This window comes from Asparagus officinalis, chromosome 1 (genome assembly GCF_001876935.1).
Source record: "Asparagus officinalis chromosome 1, Aspof.V1, whole genome shotgun sequence".
NCBI classification, from domain to species: domain Eukaryota; kingdom Viridiplantae; phylum Streptophyta; class Magnoliopsida; order Asparagales; family Asparagaceae; genus Asparagus; species Asparagus officinalis.
The window spans coordinates 2,334,402-2,351,646 of NC_033794.1; the positions used below are offsets into that span (position 1 = coordinate 2,334,402).

The following is a 17,245-nucleotide window of genomic DNA, read 5'->3' on the forward strand; positions in this document are numbered from 1 at the left end:
TAAGAAGGAATGTTTTGTTTTGTTTTGTTTTTGTCTTTTTTCTTTTTCCCCCAAAAAAGAAACTTTGAGGTAAGATTTAGTGAAATAAAACAGGCCATGGGGGTCAAGCGCAGCCCCGCAAAAATTCATGGGGTTTCTCTGTAATGCATCCCTTACATTATTGCAATTAATAAACCGTAAAGAGACGAAGTATATCCTAGAAAAAGCTTGGCTGAAGTGTGAAAGAAAGCCCCCCAAGTTCCACAGAAAGTTGTGGTAACTCCAAACCTCTCTGTGCGTTATAAATTCTGAAGAAGCACTTACCTTTTAGTGTACGTGCACTGCAGCAATCGCCTTTAATGAATCTGCCAACCGCTTGTTGTTATAATGCTTTGCTGGATAAAAGGATGCGCGAAAAAAAAGACGGGGGGGGGGAGGTGGGGGCGGTTTGCGTGGCGGTTTGATTCCTCGAAGAATTGCATCTAACATACTGCATGACTTGATTCATAGAATCATAATGCAGTAAGAAGTCACCCCAAAATTTTCAAGAAAATAGTTAGCAAATATGGTCCATTATGGCACCAACACAACAAAATTTTATTTCTGTTAAATATAGTACCGGAATATACGTATATACACACGCGCACACATACACGTACATGTATACACGCACCTTAGGGTAAATATGGCAAGAAATAAGATACCGAGATGGTCATAAATATACTGTGAATGCTAGAAACAATATCTGAAGATAATGGTGATCTTCATAAAGAAGACCTCAGACGAGCTTGCAAGTTGCAACAATAGGAAAGCAAAAAGGCACGGTTGGCTGCAAATTAAATAAGCGTGTGATGATACAATCCAACCGAAGTAGAACAACTAGTGGATGGCAAATTACATGGAGTAGGGAAATAATGGGTTAATTTCACTTAACCCTTCTGAACTGTTTTTTTTGGGTTGGTGGTGGCTGGGGTGGGGTGGCGGGTGGGGGCGGGGGGGGGGGGGGGGGGCGGGGAGTTGCACATTAAGTCTCCTACTTAACCCTTTGTTTATCTTCACACTCTACAAAAAATCCCATGATTTTTGAACTTTTCTCATTATAATCCCTACATTTGCGAATAACTAAAATTTCATTGAGAGGAAAAAATTAAAAATTTAAGAAAGGTAGTATATTGCCTGTAACTAACAAATGGCAAAAGTTAAGAATATTTTCTCTCAAGGAAATTTTAGTTATATTCAAATTACATGTAGGGGATCCAGTGAGAAAAATTTGAAGTTCAGGAGAATTTGTGAGACACCTCAAACTTCAGGGGGTTTATGTGAAATAAACAAAGCTTAGGTGAGTTATGTGTAACACCCCCAAAGTTTAGGGGGTTAAGTGAAATTAACCCGAAAATAAAAAATAGAAAGAGGGGCCAACCTTAAATTTAAATTTCTTGCCAGCTCCCTTAAGAATGTGGGACCGTTGGCCATAACATGAGACCACAAATTTGGTGTCCGCAAGATGTCAGACAAAAGTCATTTTACATGTTGAGCGTTTCTACAGGGACCCAAAATATGAGACCATTGGAGGGGACACCTCACGTGTCCCCTCCAATGGTCCCATATTTTGGGTCCTTAAGACATTTTTCTTACATGTTCAATTAAGATGGACAAATACCCACAAAGATCTCGTGAACTAAACAAGAAAGTAGCTAATATGAACAAAAACGTATATGGTAATCAAGTAAAATATACTGCATATTCTTCTTGTAGGGATTGGGGACAAAGCGCTACACCAAATAAAATTCTGGCAAGCATGACACGAGTAATTCTGTTATTTTAAACAGTAGGCTTTCATAAATCCTCACGAAGTTGTGAACTTAATGGATGTTAGATGGGATTAGCTAGATATCAACAGCAATCACAAAGCCTTTATTCCAAGTTTTCGAATCGACAACATAAATTTTATTCTTCAATTCAGTTTTATTATGAGTCTTCTCCTCCGATATAGACACCTGAATGGATGTCCTTTAATATTTATATCATCTAGATCTGACTAAGGTTTACATTGCTTGTCAGCTACCTAATGCAACCTTACTTTATCCTCGTCTGTGACATCCGAAAGATACACATTAAAGCATAAAACTGAGGGAGTTCTGATTTCACTATCATGTAAGAAGAAGAAAACCCAGTAAACATCCTAAACTACGCCATCCACATAATTCTCTTCTTACAGGCAGCATATCAAATACACAGACGTCAAAATAGATGGATTGACAAAAGTTAGGATATCAAGATTCTTATAGCTATTTCATTGCTAAATGACTCTATATAACATTGTATAACCATCCTTACTTGTTTTGTTGGAAGGAATGCATAGAAGTAATATAGATTTACCAACTTCATTTTCTTTCAAAAAATAGACATGCTTAAAACTATTGAAATGAAGAAACGTAAGAAAAAGGTTTCAACAGTCATGTAATAAATACTCCACAAAAGAAATATGTTTCTTCCTTTGCTTTCGAAAAATTGCAGGAATTCCCAGAACGAATGATTGTGTGAAGGATCAACTCGTTTGAGTTTTCAACTGTTCTTTTTACTCCGTGATAAAAACTCAATTTATTTTGAACGCGACCAAATGTCCAACTTGGAAAGCATCTTCAGGTTCCATTTGAATGAAAATCACAGTTATTTCAAATTTCCTAGGGAATTAGGTGTCAGTTCCTTTTTCATCAAATTCATTTTAGATTGTGAATCTTTTAACTTAACCCAGATATGAGACAAAGCTAAAATTTTCAGAAATTGAAAGTACGAGGAAAGGAATACGAAAATAAATAACACCAAGGGAAGAAACAATTATATTGTTGGTCTTTTTTAATGCTTAGGAGATTAAAAGGGGATAAATGATTTGGATATTGATTTCTCTGATTAAGAATAAACTGGAAACAGGGACATTTATATTCGCTAATACAGAGAACTTCATCACCACTGATCAAGACACAAATATGCTATGAAGGTCCAGAGTAGTAGCCTGTTTGCTTGCTCAAATATGATACTGAACTCAAAAAAGGAAACACTAAGCAGAAGGATAGCTAACAATCTATCATCATGTCCTTTGAGTTGCAAACAGTTTATTTTTCCAATGAGCTATCTGTAATTGTGGTGTTAAGAAATGTACACTAGGAATTTATGAAATCTTTGACGCAATCAAGCAACAAAAGCACCTACATTTAATGATTTATACTTTACACAAACACAGATCCCATGTGATGCATGCGGGTCTCCGTTCGTTAACACTAGTTTTGTTGCGTGAACACAAGGGGTTTCAAGCGGACGAGGCTGGTGAAACAATCAGGGAATTACTTGCATGTGTAACAATTGCCACGAGTATTTTAAGCTAATAATTATGCTATCCTAACAAGGCGGAAAAAGTATTTACAGAAGATTCTCAAGTTCCATCCTTATATTGATCAATGGTTTGATGTATCTTATCAGAAATTCTGGCACTGTAGTCATACTTCTCAATTAGATGATTTCCAAGCATTTTTGTTTTCCCAGCGCGCCTTTGGGTCTACTCTTCGTCACAGCTTATGTCGATCAATTTTATGTAGAAACGGCGAAAATAGTTGAGAAGTTCAGGAAAAACGAAGCAGGAAGGATTTTGGATGCAGCCCGGTCGACCGAAAACGAGCACACTACAAGGTATTCTTTTGGCCTTTTATTCAGACGATCGCGAGGATAGGTCGGTCGACCGCGGACCCTATCCGGTCGACCGGACCACATTGTCGGTCGACCGAAACTCTGTAATTGATTTTGTTGAGATTTCGTGTTTCGGGCCGGTCGACCGCGGCTTCAAGGTCGGTCGACCGGAGCGGGAGTTTGGCCCTGATTGCGGTTTCCTGTTCTGGTTGGGATTGCTGTTTGATATAAATAGCAACAACGTTTTAGGCTTTCTTTGGAGCTAAAAAGGGGTTTGTTTTGTGCACAGAACAGAGTCTTTTCTGAAGCTATTGGTTAGGGTTTTTTTTGAGAGATTGAGAGCTTTGTGTGAGAGATCAGTTTGTGGATTTGTAATCTTTATTTGTCCTGCCCCGTGGACGTAGGCAACTTGCCGAACCACGTAAAATTCGTTTGTTTGTGTTTGTGCCGTTATTTTGGATAGTTTGGCTTTCTCTCTTGGCATTGGTATTTGTTATCGGCACCCTATCGGTTTGGCCGCCGCGCACAACATCTTACAATTTGAAAGATACACTAACGAACATGCGTAGCGAAGCATTCTTTTTTCAGCGGTTTCACAACATACGTAGAAAATCGTTCCTTTTTTTTTTCTTCTTCTTCAGTGGTTTCACAACATAAACAAACAAATGCATCTCATGTTTAGGTCAACCAAATCTAACTGTGGAAACTAGGGATTTTCAAATGTGGCAAAGAAAGAATCATCATCGTGAAAAATCACCTGTACCCGCAGTAAAGTGGGCATCCAATTCTCCGTCAGAATATCCCAAATTAGTGGAAACTAGCACGCGTTTGGAGCCCTTTATTTTCTAATACGAACCCTCAATTACTCACCGTTAGAAGTAAAGAAATTCAGTTCGAAATAACAATGGACGGTTACCTCTTCAGGCATTGCGAGGAGCTCGCTTCATCGTCGACGCGGTGCCCATTTTCTCTCGATCTTTGATTTCTTCGTGTGAAGTCGAAGTCGATGGCGACGGGCGAAAACATGGAAAAAGGCGCGATTTTGCCCAGCGCGCTGGGCCGACGAGATGCGAAGGTCTCGAGGCTTTTTATTCGCCGGGCTCTGGCACGTGCATCGCACGTGCACCAGACGTTCCGTTATCTTCTGTTTTCTCTCGAAAATTCGTCATAACAAAGGATAACCCGACCAGGCCCGACCCGCAGCCCAAAACCCAAACCAAGCCCCAAAAGCCGCCATGGCCCGCCTCTGCGGTCTCCTCCCCCTCACCCCGCCCCCCAAACCCTGAACCTCCCTCCCCCCCCCTCCTTCACCTCCGCCCTCTCCCTCCGCCTCCCTCCGCCCTCGCCGTCTCCTTCCTCCTCCTCCGTCGCCGCCCCCAGCCCGGCCTGAGCAGCAACGCCGCCAACGTACTCTACTTCAAGTCGGGTTACAACGTGCAGGTCATCGTCGACGAGGACGAGCCCGAGGAGGTCCTCCTTCGGAGGTTCCGGCGAGAGGTCGCCAAGGCTGGAGTCATCCAGGAGTGCCGCCGCCGCCGGTTCTTCGAGAACACTCAGGAGGAGAAGAAGCGGAAGAAGAAGGAAGCAGCTCGCCGAAATCGGAGGAGGTGAAAAAATAAGAAAAAATTTGCAAAATAGACCTATTTTGCTAAATATTTACCGTTTTGCTAAATATTTATGAAAATTGAGCCAAAAAAAGGTCGATTTTGTTAAACAGTCTGTTTTGCTAAATATTTAACAAAATGATAACTAATCAAACTGTTGGAGTGCATATGAAATTTATATCATCAATTTGGTTTTCCATGATTTTTAATCTTGTAATAATGGCAAAACTGCTCTGTCATTTGCTATTTTTTTCCTCAGACGTTTGATTAGTTATCATCAATCAGATACCAATGCAGAGGTGAAAGAGCATTTGCTTTTGGAGCTAACACCTCTGCCTAACTGTTTGCTTAAAGTCAATGGAAACTTGCATCATGAATTTAACAGTTCTGATGCTAGAAATTGTAGACGCAATGGCAGGATAACTAACCGTAACCATTCAATTCTTTTGTAGGCGGTATGTGCCGAGATTCAATACTTCATCTGCTCAAGCTGATGCTGATGCTGCTAAAAAGTCCAAGGAGGAGGATGACGATAACTGGGATCTTCCGGAGGGTGATCTTCCTTTCTAAAGTTTTATGAGGACTGATGACCAATTTTTTTCAGAAGCTGAGTTTTTTTATAGAAAATTGCACTGTCCTTGTACGTTGTGTGATTTCTGTCGCAGAGTTTGCATTAACTTGTTGATGTCATGTTTTTGGGTTCATAAAAAATTTCTTATGAGGTTCAACGAGCAGAGGCATTGTACTGTATCGTTCATTTTGTATGATTATACACTATAGATTTTTAATGCTTAGGAATAGAGCCTTGTGTGATTTTGATTAGTCTTGTTGTATCGTGTGGTAGAAATCTCTAGTTCTTCGGCATAGAAATTACTTTATGGTACTCTGTTCACTTGATTTCAAGGTTGTTCGAAGAACAGATCAGTCTTCTGTAAGCTAACAAAAAGTTTATTCATTGTTGTATGCTATGAGTCATAATAAGGACTGTTGTTTCAGCGAACATTATCGCATAGCATCTTGAAGACATGGAAGATCCATATATGTACGAATATTGACATATATGTGGAATGAAGAGCCTTTGTGAAATTTATAGGGCCTGTTAGTTTATCTAATGGGAGATTTATGATGTGTTTATCCAAGATTTCTGATTATTGGATTCAAGATTATGGTCTTGTTGATTTTTTTTTTTTACTTATGAAATTCGATTATCGATAGCTGTTAGTCTGGGGGAGGAGACACTGACGTTGAGAATTTATAACGTTACTCTAAAATTTACTTAGTTTTATGCTTATGAGCTTCTATATGTCTGTGATATGTGCACGTATTCAAGAGAAGTTGCTATAAATATATTAGAAGAAAGAAAAATAGGAGTAGTTCACGAGCATGTTTGTGACCATCTCCCTCTTGCCTGACCAATCCTGTCAGTATTAGTTAGATCCATTAGTAGCCAGAAAAAGATTTCTCTTATTGATGAAATTGAGTGATAACTCTGTGTGTGAGTTTGTGTATACACACAAATTGTTTTAGGCTTTCTATAGTAATTAGTTGTCAAAAATATTGTCGTATATGTAATATACGAAGCACTATATATTTGACAAGGTTCCATAGAGGTTTTCTATTTCTTGGGTACTAATATTCCATAGAGGCTTAGATTTTTATTTCTTGGGTAAAAATATGAGTTTCTTGACTACGAGAGATTCATACAGGAGTAGATACCTAGCGGATCATCTTCATAGCGTTAATAGTTTATCAAAGAGGGCGTAGGTAATTGAACTAGTGAGTTGATTGGGCGTGCAATGCATACCTACTGTAATGAAGTTGTAGTTAAAACAAACAAATAATATTTGCAGTTAAACCGAGAATAAAGTAAGAAATTAAAGAAAAACGTACCGTGCATTGACTTGAATTAGGAAAGCAACGGAGGAAGTGATATTGGCGCGGCTCAATCCGAGACTGTTATACAAACTGTACTGTAAAGCCAATCATCGGATTGAACCTCACCAACATCGCTTGTTTCATCCATCGACGTCGTGCACTAATTCATTCTGCCATCGAGATGTACTGCAACAATCTACAATGTCAACGGCTTCATCGAGCACGGCCGCCATCATCCACAAGCACCGACTTGCAACACCGTCACGTATAACGTTTAAGGGGACACACGGATTGGTATCTTTAACAACATAAAAGTAAGCTCCGATGAGCGATGGTAAGGGAGTTCGTGTATAAAACTGCAACCTTCAACCCTCCTCTCGTAATTTTTTTGATGATATGATCAAAATAGTTCAGGCTCGAATCTCATTGTACGCGTATCTGAAATGGTTTTTTAAGGAAAACGTAGCACTGGGTAAAATATATAGATGAGCTCTCGTCCACTAAAGAGACACGGAAGCATGTTATAGTATAAAATTACTAATCCTCAATCCTTATCAGAACTCATACTGTGTATATATACAAATTGATCACAGAGTACTGCTCAAGTGAAAAATGTGACCTACTATAAACCTAGCTAGCTATATGAACCGATGTGGGTGAAGCTAGAGCTCATGATGATGGAGAAACGAACGACTAGATTTGGTTGCACTGTGGTTACATCAAATGGACTAGAAGCCAAGAGGAAAGAAGAAAAAAACGCATGGTAATCAACTGGTGGAGCAGAAACAAAGACCTAAACACTTGAAAGAAAATGAGCTCTAAATATATAGGATGAAAGAGAGAGGAACAATATGAAGTGGAGAAGGGAAGGAGGGGGAGGTATAAAAGAGGAGATGGGTAGCTATTGAAGCTATAGGGGGTGCCTTGGGATTACAAGCGAGTGGGAGGAAGAAGAAGGTGAGGTGAATGATGAGAGTGAAGGATCAAGGCCTCTACTTTTTAGTGGGTGACTCATAACTTAGAAACAAAACCATAAATAAAAGAGACAAACCTCAACCCAAACTCAAAACTCAACTTGGATCCTCTTTTAATTTTAAGTCTCAACTCATCATCCCTTTGCGCATGCACAACACCGATAACGCACAGGCCTTCCCTTTTGAAACGTACCCCTTAACCTTTACGTATATAACACAAGCTCATCATATACATGTAAACAAATATACTTATTCTATAGGAAAATTAAGCTTATCCCCTTCATTTTGATCTTCATTTGCACCGAATCCTCGCGTTGAACCGTTCATCTTTCAACATACCAGATCTGAATATTCGTCTTCACATCCCTGTGTAGTTATCATTAGCAGTGACGTAGCCAGGATTATTTTTTGCCCTGGACGAAAAATAAATGTGGTCTACGAGTATGTCGTGAGGGAGAGGAGGGAGGCGCGGGAAAGGGAGGAGGGCTGGGGATTGTTGAGATGGAGGTCCTGGAAGAGGGGGAGAGGAGGTGGATCTGTGGGAGAGGGAGGTGAAGTGGCAAGATCGGGGAGGGGAAGCGAGGGGAGGAGGCAGAGGTCGTGGGAGAGGCGGTGTTTCTTGCCCTGGGCATCTGCCCAGGGCAAGCAAGCTCTGGCTACGCCCCTGATCATTAGAGAAACATATATATTTCACAATACGGATAAAATCTTTGCTTTTATATGAAAAAATGCATGCGTTAATCGATTTGTGAAAGAGTTAAAACATGAGCATCAATCAGTTAAGGGGCCTCATCGAAAATCAAAATTAAATACAAAAATAAGATTAAAGTTTGTTATATTATGATAATTTAAGAATAGACCTAGCTCTTCCTCGCATTGGGGGCAGGATCGCAGAATGTGCGTGCCTAGAAAGAAGTTTTGGAAATATACACTACAAAAATTGATATGATCTTGAATATCTCTATAATTCCCTCCAAATATTCCATTCTCACCCAACCATTAAGCAGGGACAGCGGCGTTAAAGTTGCTCTGCCATGACACCGCAAACGGGGACAAAGCTCATCCTCTGGCTGCTTTCACTATGTAGTTTTAGCTTGCACCTCCCTTTTTCATTATTTCTTTTCATTGATATTCAAAAGTTATAAGTCCACTCTATGAAGAAGTTCAAGTAACGGTTAGCCGCATATATGAGATGTTTTCATGACCCTGTCCGCTGTGAATTCGTGTGTGGAAAATGACTTAAGGACCCAAAATATGGGACCAAGGGTGGGGACACCTCACTTGTCCCCTCCCTTGGTCCCATATTTTGGGTCCCCGTAGCAACACTCTTCGTATGTGGTATGTATGTTAAATGAGCTGTCAAGAGATACAGAGTGATAAATCTCGTCATGTTAGTGTTGAATCTCCTATCTTATAGTTCATTTTACTAAGCGGCCATTCATAGTATTCCTCTATAGTTCATTTTATGGCAAATGGTGCGACTTTTCATGCTAGTTAAAATGAAGCAGTTACGAAATTGAAATATGGATCCCGTCGTTTCCTCTGACAACTCATTTTTTAATAAATTGACAACGCACATCCTATGATAATTTACATCTTGTTTTTTCACGTGTTCAAATGTTTTTTCAGGACCCTACTTTTTTGTAAGCTTTTAATGGTTATTCCTACCGCTAATAAATAAAATTGACAGGTTCGGCAGGGACCCGCGAGAATTTCCGGTTAAAAAAACGGACAAAATATGTTCACTAATGCTATATCCTTACACAGAGGGAGGAGGAAAAAAAAAGGAAAGAGATTGGAAAAGGAGGGGAGCCTCCAAAAAGCCCCCCTTGGCTTTCATGATTCGAGTGGCTCAGGGCGTGCAAAGAAAAACTCTTCACAAGATTCTCACGCTTAACTACTCCACTGCACCACCTCTCTCTCTCTCTCTCTCTCTCTTCTCTCTCTTCTCTCTCTCTCTCACATCAGATCCTAGGAGTTAATACGGATGTTTCAGTCTTTGATCTTTCTACATCAAATTGCTTCGCACACATAAGAATGAGTGAAAGGCTCTAAAAGGTCAACATGGTGTATATCAATCTCAAGGTGGTGGACAAAGAAACACCCATGTTTTGCTCTACACCAACATCTTTTCTCACACCCCACGTTAATCTTTTCCTCTGGGTTATAACCCCTCATGCATATGTTTACCATCATATTTTCATATTTTTTTACATTAGACTAGACACAAATTATGACGGAACCACGGAAACTTGAATAGAAGATCTAATTTCAATTACCAATTGAATCTTCCAAGAATTTTATGTTATTATACTCATGATATATTTACATACATGCGTACAGAGAACAGGCTCAAAATCTAGCACATGCTAGTTCAAACATTATAGCAAAGGATGAGCTATAAAGTTATTCAGAGTTCCATTCACTGATCTAGTTCTTACTTTTGACCTTATTCCATATCGCCTTTCAATGATAATTCGCAAACCTGAGGCATGTTATTAAACCGTCACTGAATGAAAACCACAGAAACATGCTTCTGCCAAAAAGAATTATTACACAACACCTCAAAAGCCGGTTCCAGGCAAAGGTTAGCGTTTCAACACAACATCCAAAATTGTATTTGAAAGAAGAAGGAAGAAAAAAAAATCTCAGAAGAAAAATTGAGATGAAGCTCCATCTCGTAGGCATCGTGTACATTATCCAGACTCGTTATTGTCATCCTTTGGATATAAATAAAAGTAGAAGGTTTGAAAACCACAGCGTCGGGGGATCAGTTAACAGCGTCAGCTATAAGCTTGCGTGATTTGAGAACAGACCACCTCATGCGACGGTAATAAGCAGCTTGGAGGAGAGCTAGGGATAGTACGAAAATCCATTTGAATCCCATCTGTAACAAGATAATGGGTGTGATCAATTTTGTATTAAAAAGTCACAAACTATATTCTAATGATGTCAGTATTACTCAGGCTCTGCTGCCCATGATAAAAATGAAACAACATCCTTCCCCATCTACATTAATTAACGAAGGACCATCAGTCTTCAGAATATGCTAACAAAATGCATACGCGGATGATGATAAGGAGTTATGTTTCACCTAAGCTTCGGCTAGCAATGCCTCACAGGAGCAGTGTGGTTGTGAATTGTCGAGAAGTATTTCTTTTAGTTTTCTTGTTAAGTTGTAAGTAGTAAACCAGTCAATAAAGATAGCTTAATCAAACTTCCATTCAGCCAGCGCTTCTGTAGCCTGTTATGCATTTTTTTTAACATCCCCAATATAGCCAACATTTAGGCCGATATATCCTCTTATAAGACTTGTCGTAAAATGATATGGTCTCAATATCATCTACTGATTTTTTGGCAATTTTTGGGCAATATATCCCTGACATAACCGATATATTAGTCAATATGTTAGGCCGATCTTTATATGACTTGTTGCAAAACATTGTAGTTCTGCAATAACTTCTTTAAGGTTTTGTGGCAAAAATTCCAACCCAATTAAAATTTTTAAGCAAATTCTAGTAAGTTACTTCCCTAAGACACGTTTGTACAATTTGTTAATGATCCTAAATGTATATTACTTATATTTTGTATGCTTAGATTTTATTAATTATGTTTAGATTACATATTAAGACATTACATTTTACAAAAAGATCGTCCAATATAGCACTCTGATATTTACTACATATCCCGATAGTTTACCATTATTCGCAATTCGATATGGATTTTGGCCATCCGAGATTTCCCCAATAGCTTTTATGGCAAATCCTCTATAAGCCTAAGCCGAGAACTTGGTATGGGATGCAAAAGATTGACATGAGATTGACAAATGGTCATAGAATCTGGTCAAAAAGCTGGATCTATTTCCACGGGAAAATTTGTTAATGATGATAATGGAAATCATAGTGATACAGAGAACATGTCATGTAAATAAGTATTTGGAAAGGAGTACCTGAGCTTCAGTTGCAGGGGTGCCATCTTCATATTCCACAGCACCATCAATAAGCATTTTGGGCATAGCTATTGCACCACCAGGAAAGTATGGGTTGTAGTGGAGACCCTCTCGAATCTACATTTTCCAGTCAGCAGAAAGTAGAAAATAATTGATGAAAAAAGAACAGCATCTTCCTAAGTAGCATAAAGCTAATAATAAAAAAATTAAACCATACAAGAAACAGTTACAAAAAGTAAATACAGCAATGGCTCCTAGATGATTAAGATGACAGAAAGTAAACGCAATTAAAATGACAGGAAAATAGTTATTCCATTAATTACATGCATTAGTTTTATATATTGAGAATACCTAAGAGTTAATACCCTTTCCGAAGAATCTCTCCTCCAATGACAACAAGAAAAACATAAGAAACAAATAATTAAGACAAGGGTTGATGTCGAGATTATTGGCATCCACTGTTAATCAATCCATCAATTAGGGTATCCAGCATGACTTCATAGAAAATAGCTAAACTATAATGAAAACCTTGTGACTTACCAAGGCAGACATTTAATAAACTGCACAGATAAAAGAATTTAAGGTCTATGTTACCCTAATTTACCAGAAGAATAAAATCACATTCTAATTAAGCATAAAACTGTGGGGGGGTGTTGAACCCCTGCGTAGCTCCAACTACACCCAAATGAAAACTGCTGTTTGATTTCAACCAGTTAGAACACAGAGATAGAGCTGATACTGCATCTTGGACATGAATTATTTTCCGCAAATTAAGATGATAAATATTTTCACAAAACAGGAGAGGATCAGCGTAGAGGAAACAACTAATGATATCCATATAAACAACACGCTAGCACATATGCTGACAATATGTTATGGAAAGCATCATGCAAGTGAAGAATAGAGAATTCCTAGTATTGGATCTTTACAATGGCCAATAGTATGAGAACATGGACAATTACCCCAAAAAAGGAACTCTAACTTACGGTCACAGTTAACAACGCTAAAACAAAATTATGTTACACAAGGTGGTCACAGTTAACAAAGCTAAAACAAAATTATGTTACACATTGTTTAGGCTTGTATTATCTTTCTTTGTTTTTATGATTAGAGGTCACAAACATTCAGTGAAAGATGCAGGTGGCTATTGAACAGTGTAAATGACAGATTGACGTAAGCAGATGAAAGGAAAACAAAATTTTTCAATCTGAAGTGGAGCATTACCGAAATACCAGCAGGAGGATCACGGTAGCCAGTGAGAAGAGCAAATACATAGTTCTGACCATTATGTCGTGCCTGGTAAGGAAAATGAAAGGGAAAAAAAAGGAGCTGAGCAAAGGCTACATGAGACGATACAAGGAACTAGAGTCCACACTTGGGTGGGGTAAATACCTTGGTTATCAGGCTTAGATCTGGAGGATATGCCCCACCATTTGCAAATCTTGCAGCTTGTTCGTTTGTATATGGCTGAGGGAACCGATCACTTAATTTACCAGGACGAGTAAACATCTCACCTTCATCGTTAGGACCATCAACCACCTCAATTTCAGCAGCCATAGCCTTTGTCTCCTCTTCAGTGTATGCTACACCAACAAGATCTCTATATGAGATCAGAGACATGGAATGGCAAGAAGCACAAACTTGTTGGTACACTTGGTGACCACGGCGGATGCTGTTCAGATCAGTCAAAAAGTGAAGTGTCAGGTAGGCCAAGTATCTAAAAAGAATGTAATGTTGCTGACAACTAAAGGTAATCTATATCTGTCCATTGATCTACAAAAAAACTTGCAGCTTGTTTCTAACTCACGTAACCATGCAAGTATATCTGAATTTTTTTTTTCTCAAGAACATGAAGGCTGCTATACCTAATTATGCACCTAGAGTCTCTGAGAAACATCAGTTAATTCTATGTTATAATATAAATAAAAAAAAGAATATCTAGAACGATTAACATGTTTACTTGTGAAAGATAATTTATCTTCTATAATTGAGGAGTTTTTTTATATCTAGAAGAATAAATAATAAGGTAAGCTTCCATAACGATGATCAGTCAAATACTCACGATGCGTGATCATAGGAACTAAGAATGCCTTCGTGAGGCCAAGGATAGCTGGGACATGCGAGACCGTGCTCTGCTTCATCAGCAGATGCTATGGTAGAGAAGCTCAAAATTCCAGAAATACCAGCTCCAAAGAGTGCCAATGCTCTTAGAGACTTCACACCAGCAGATGCAGTAGCATCTTGTTCCTGCTTTGATAGAAATGATGCCTGCATAGTAAAGAAGAACATATTAGCAGACAAAATCACCAGATGCAGTAGCCTATTGATATGAAAACAATACCGCATTTCCAAGAATCAGTCCTCTCAGTTCACAACCAAGCTAATAATTATGTTAACATGACACTTAAAAGTGAAATAATATTATATAGTCATGTAATCTGGCAGTTAAAACAAAATTTTACAATAATATTGGAAGAATTTGTTGTCAAAAGGTGAACATGTTGAGTAAACAGGGTCATTAAGGTTCTTGATTGTCAAGAAACCATATCTAATAAAAATGTACACGGTAACAAAAACTACGAAGATTTTATTTATTCCATACCATGACCAATTATATATTTGGACCAGTAAATGATAAAAACATATTGAATGTTACCATAGATCATTAACTGAAATGAAGAAAAAGTGCGTAAACGATCACCCCAAAGGAACAATATCTCCAGCTCACAAGTAGAGTATAAAACGAGTAGTATATGGAGGACACTTATGCAGACTGAAATTTGGAGTATCCATCATTACTTGCGGATATATGCGGCAAAAGCATCGTGGTACACTAGGTCTATCAGCCCAACATTAAACAAATAAAGAGACGGTAGCACTAGGTTTTCTTCCACTAATAGCTAAATTTAGGGGTGCGTTCTCCAAGGTTTTACAAAATGTAAAACTCCTTGTTCGCCTCAAAAACATGTAAGGAACGAAGCATATTTTGACCCCACGAACAAAAAGCCAATAATTTATACATCATCGATCCAATTTAATCTTCTTTTTGTTGGATACCAACCGGATACATGTACAAGTTGAAGAAAAAGCATGCTTAAAACACATATGCGGCCAACATGAATTGGAGGGTTCCGATGTTCAACACTTCTGTGTCTAAGTTGAACAGCACGAGGTGACCTTGTGTACCAAACATAGATAAAACAAACACACATTAATTAGCTAAGTACAGAATATACTGTGCATTGTTATGAAATATTTAGCACGACATTAGGTTTAATTGGTAAAATAACTCCGACAAACATACTAATTCTATCCAAAATGTCACGCGCCAATGAAAACCTAGAATTGAAGAAAAATAACCCCAAAAAACAAAAATCCTTTATTAGTATAAACGCCTTGATCCTCACTAGCTCACATCTAAAGGATTGCTAAAAGATAGTTAATCGCCTGTAAATAGAAAAGTAAAAGAAAATGTGGGGAGACGCACCGAAGTCTGAAAACTGAATTTCTTTCTCAGTATCTGGTTGATTCCTCTTCCAGCGGCCATCAGATTCTCCCTAGATTTTGAATCACGAAAAAAAATCATTTCTTTGATCCAAAATTCCTCAGAAGGATAAACATTCCTACTAGAGATCGCATCTAAATGTATTCAAACCCTAGACTTTTAACGCGATAGATCAAAAGAAGACGATAGAATCGAAATAAGAGGAGAAATATCAAAAGGCTTCAGATTCAAACGAGATGAGGTGAGATTTTTGAAGACCTGTAAGATTCGGCGAGCTCCGACGAGGATCGGGCGATCCGTGCCCTAGAGAGAACAAATTAAAGGGTGACCGGAGAAAAGAGTGCGCTCGATCTCTAATCGCCACACGAAGCAGGACCTCACCGGCTATCACAGGTTGACACGCGGCGAGGTTACCTGCTGGAACCGCGAGACGAAGTCGCCAGGTTACGGGGGATTCACCGGTAAATTGGGCCAGGTTTATGGGATTTAGGTACTCATGGCCCGATGAGCCAGCCCCCTATAGCACAGCCCATGAGGTTTTCACGTACAAAATTCCAGTTCTACGTTTCATTTGGTGGATTCGGATCCTCTCCGGTCCACCGTCTAAGAGTAATGAAGGAACCACTACATAATCACAATTATTAATTATCTAGTTGATTGTTATGATTTTTTCTTTGAGTGCAAATTAGAAATGGGTGTAATACACGAGGCTACGGTGAGTGTTAGATTTAGATTGTACAATAATCGACTACTAAGTAATCAACGATTGAGATTAAAAATAGTGGTCTCTTCACTATTTTTTTTATAGTGGAAAGAATCCAAATTCTTTTTTGGTTCCCTTTTAGATTCTACATTACGATAGTTTCATGGATTTTAAACTTTAACTTCCACAAAAAAAAAACTTAAAAGAGTGCTTCCCTTATCAAAACTCAAAAGGAATGTGGCTATGTCAAAAATATTCTACGTCACAATATTATTTTATCAATATTTAGTACTCTTGGCCTATATGCATCCTTTTACGTGCCAAATTGTTTCTGCAAAAGTTAACCTTATTCTCTAGCTACGGTTGTGAAAAATTATAATTGCAAATGTTTTCTCTGCAAATTAAAATTTACTACTAAGTACATTCAATTTCAGTTTTCTACAAAACAAGAACAATCCACGAGCCAAACGAAATCTTGGACTATCAATATTTTCATCACCTGACTTTTTATGCGATCAACCACTTCATTGAATTCGCACGAGTCCAAGAGTCCAAATCTGGACTGGACGGCCAAGCTCCTTACTAAAAAAAACATGCCATGTTGCCATTTGTTCAAAACAAGGACAAAGAAAAGCATTTATGATTTGAACGTGGACCAAACCAAAACAAAAACTTTAGGAAAATCCTACTTATAGGCTCTCCAGCATGCAACATGAGTGTAATTATACCATTTTACCGTACAATCCGGCCGCACACTTGTTGTAGGGTAGGGGTACATACTATTCGAATAATGGTCGGATATTATATTTATCATGTCTGTATCTGCTTACTAAACATTGATACAGATACGGAAGTAGCCCAGTAAAGAAAATTCATATCCATATCCGTTAAAATCAGATACATATATGCATGCAATTATATGAGCGAATATACATACGGTTACAAAACGGCATGAGAAAACTAAATAATATCGTA

The 17,245-nt window shown here is 38.5% G+C and overlaps 2 protein-coding genes across 2 annotated transcripts; one reads left to right on the forward strand and one right to left on the reverse strand.

Moving 5' to 3' along the window:
• LOC109829161 (WAS protein family homolog 1-like) lies at positions 4,685–6,086 on the forward strand. The gene is made up of 3 exons (XM_020396302.1): positions 4,685–4,735; positions 4,837–5,267; positions 5,717–6,086. The coding sequence occupies exons 1-3, from the start codon at positions 4,685–4,687 to the stop codon at positions 5,832–5,834; spliced, it is 600 nt and encodes a 199-aa protein (XP_020251891.1). The 3' UTR covers positions 5,835–6,086.
• On the reverse strand, positions 11,072–15,979 carry LOC109846002 (cytochrome c1 2, heme protein, mitochondrial-like). Its single transcript, XM_020415226.1, has 7 exons — positions 15,826–15,979; positions 15,550–15,619; positions 14,125–14,330; positions 13,455–13,734; positions 13,287–13,358; positions 12,063–12,179; positions 11,072–11,122 (listed from the first exon to the last, which is right to left on the reverse strand). Exons 2-7 carry the CDS (start codon positions 15,607–15,609, stop codon positions 11,072–11,074), a joined length of 786 nt encoding a protein of 261 aa, XP_020270815.1. The 5' UTR covers positions 15,610–15,619; positions 15,826–15,979.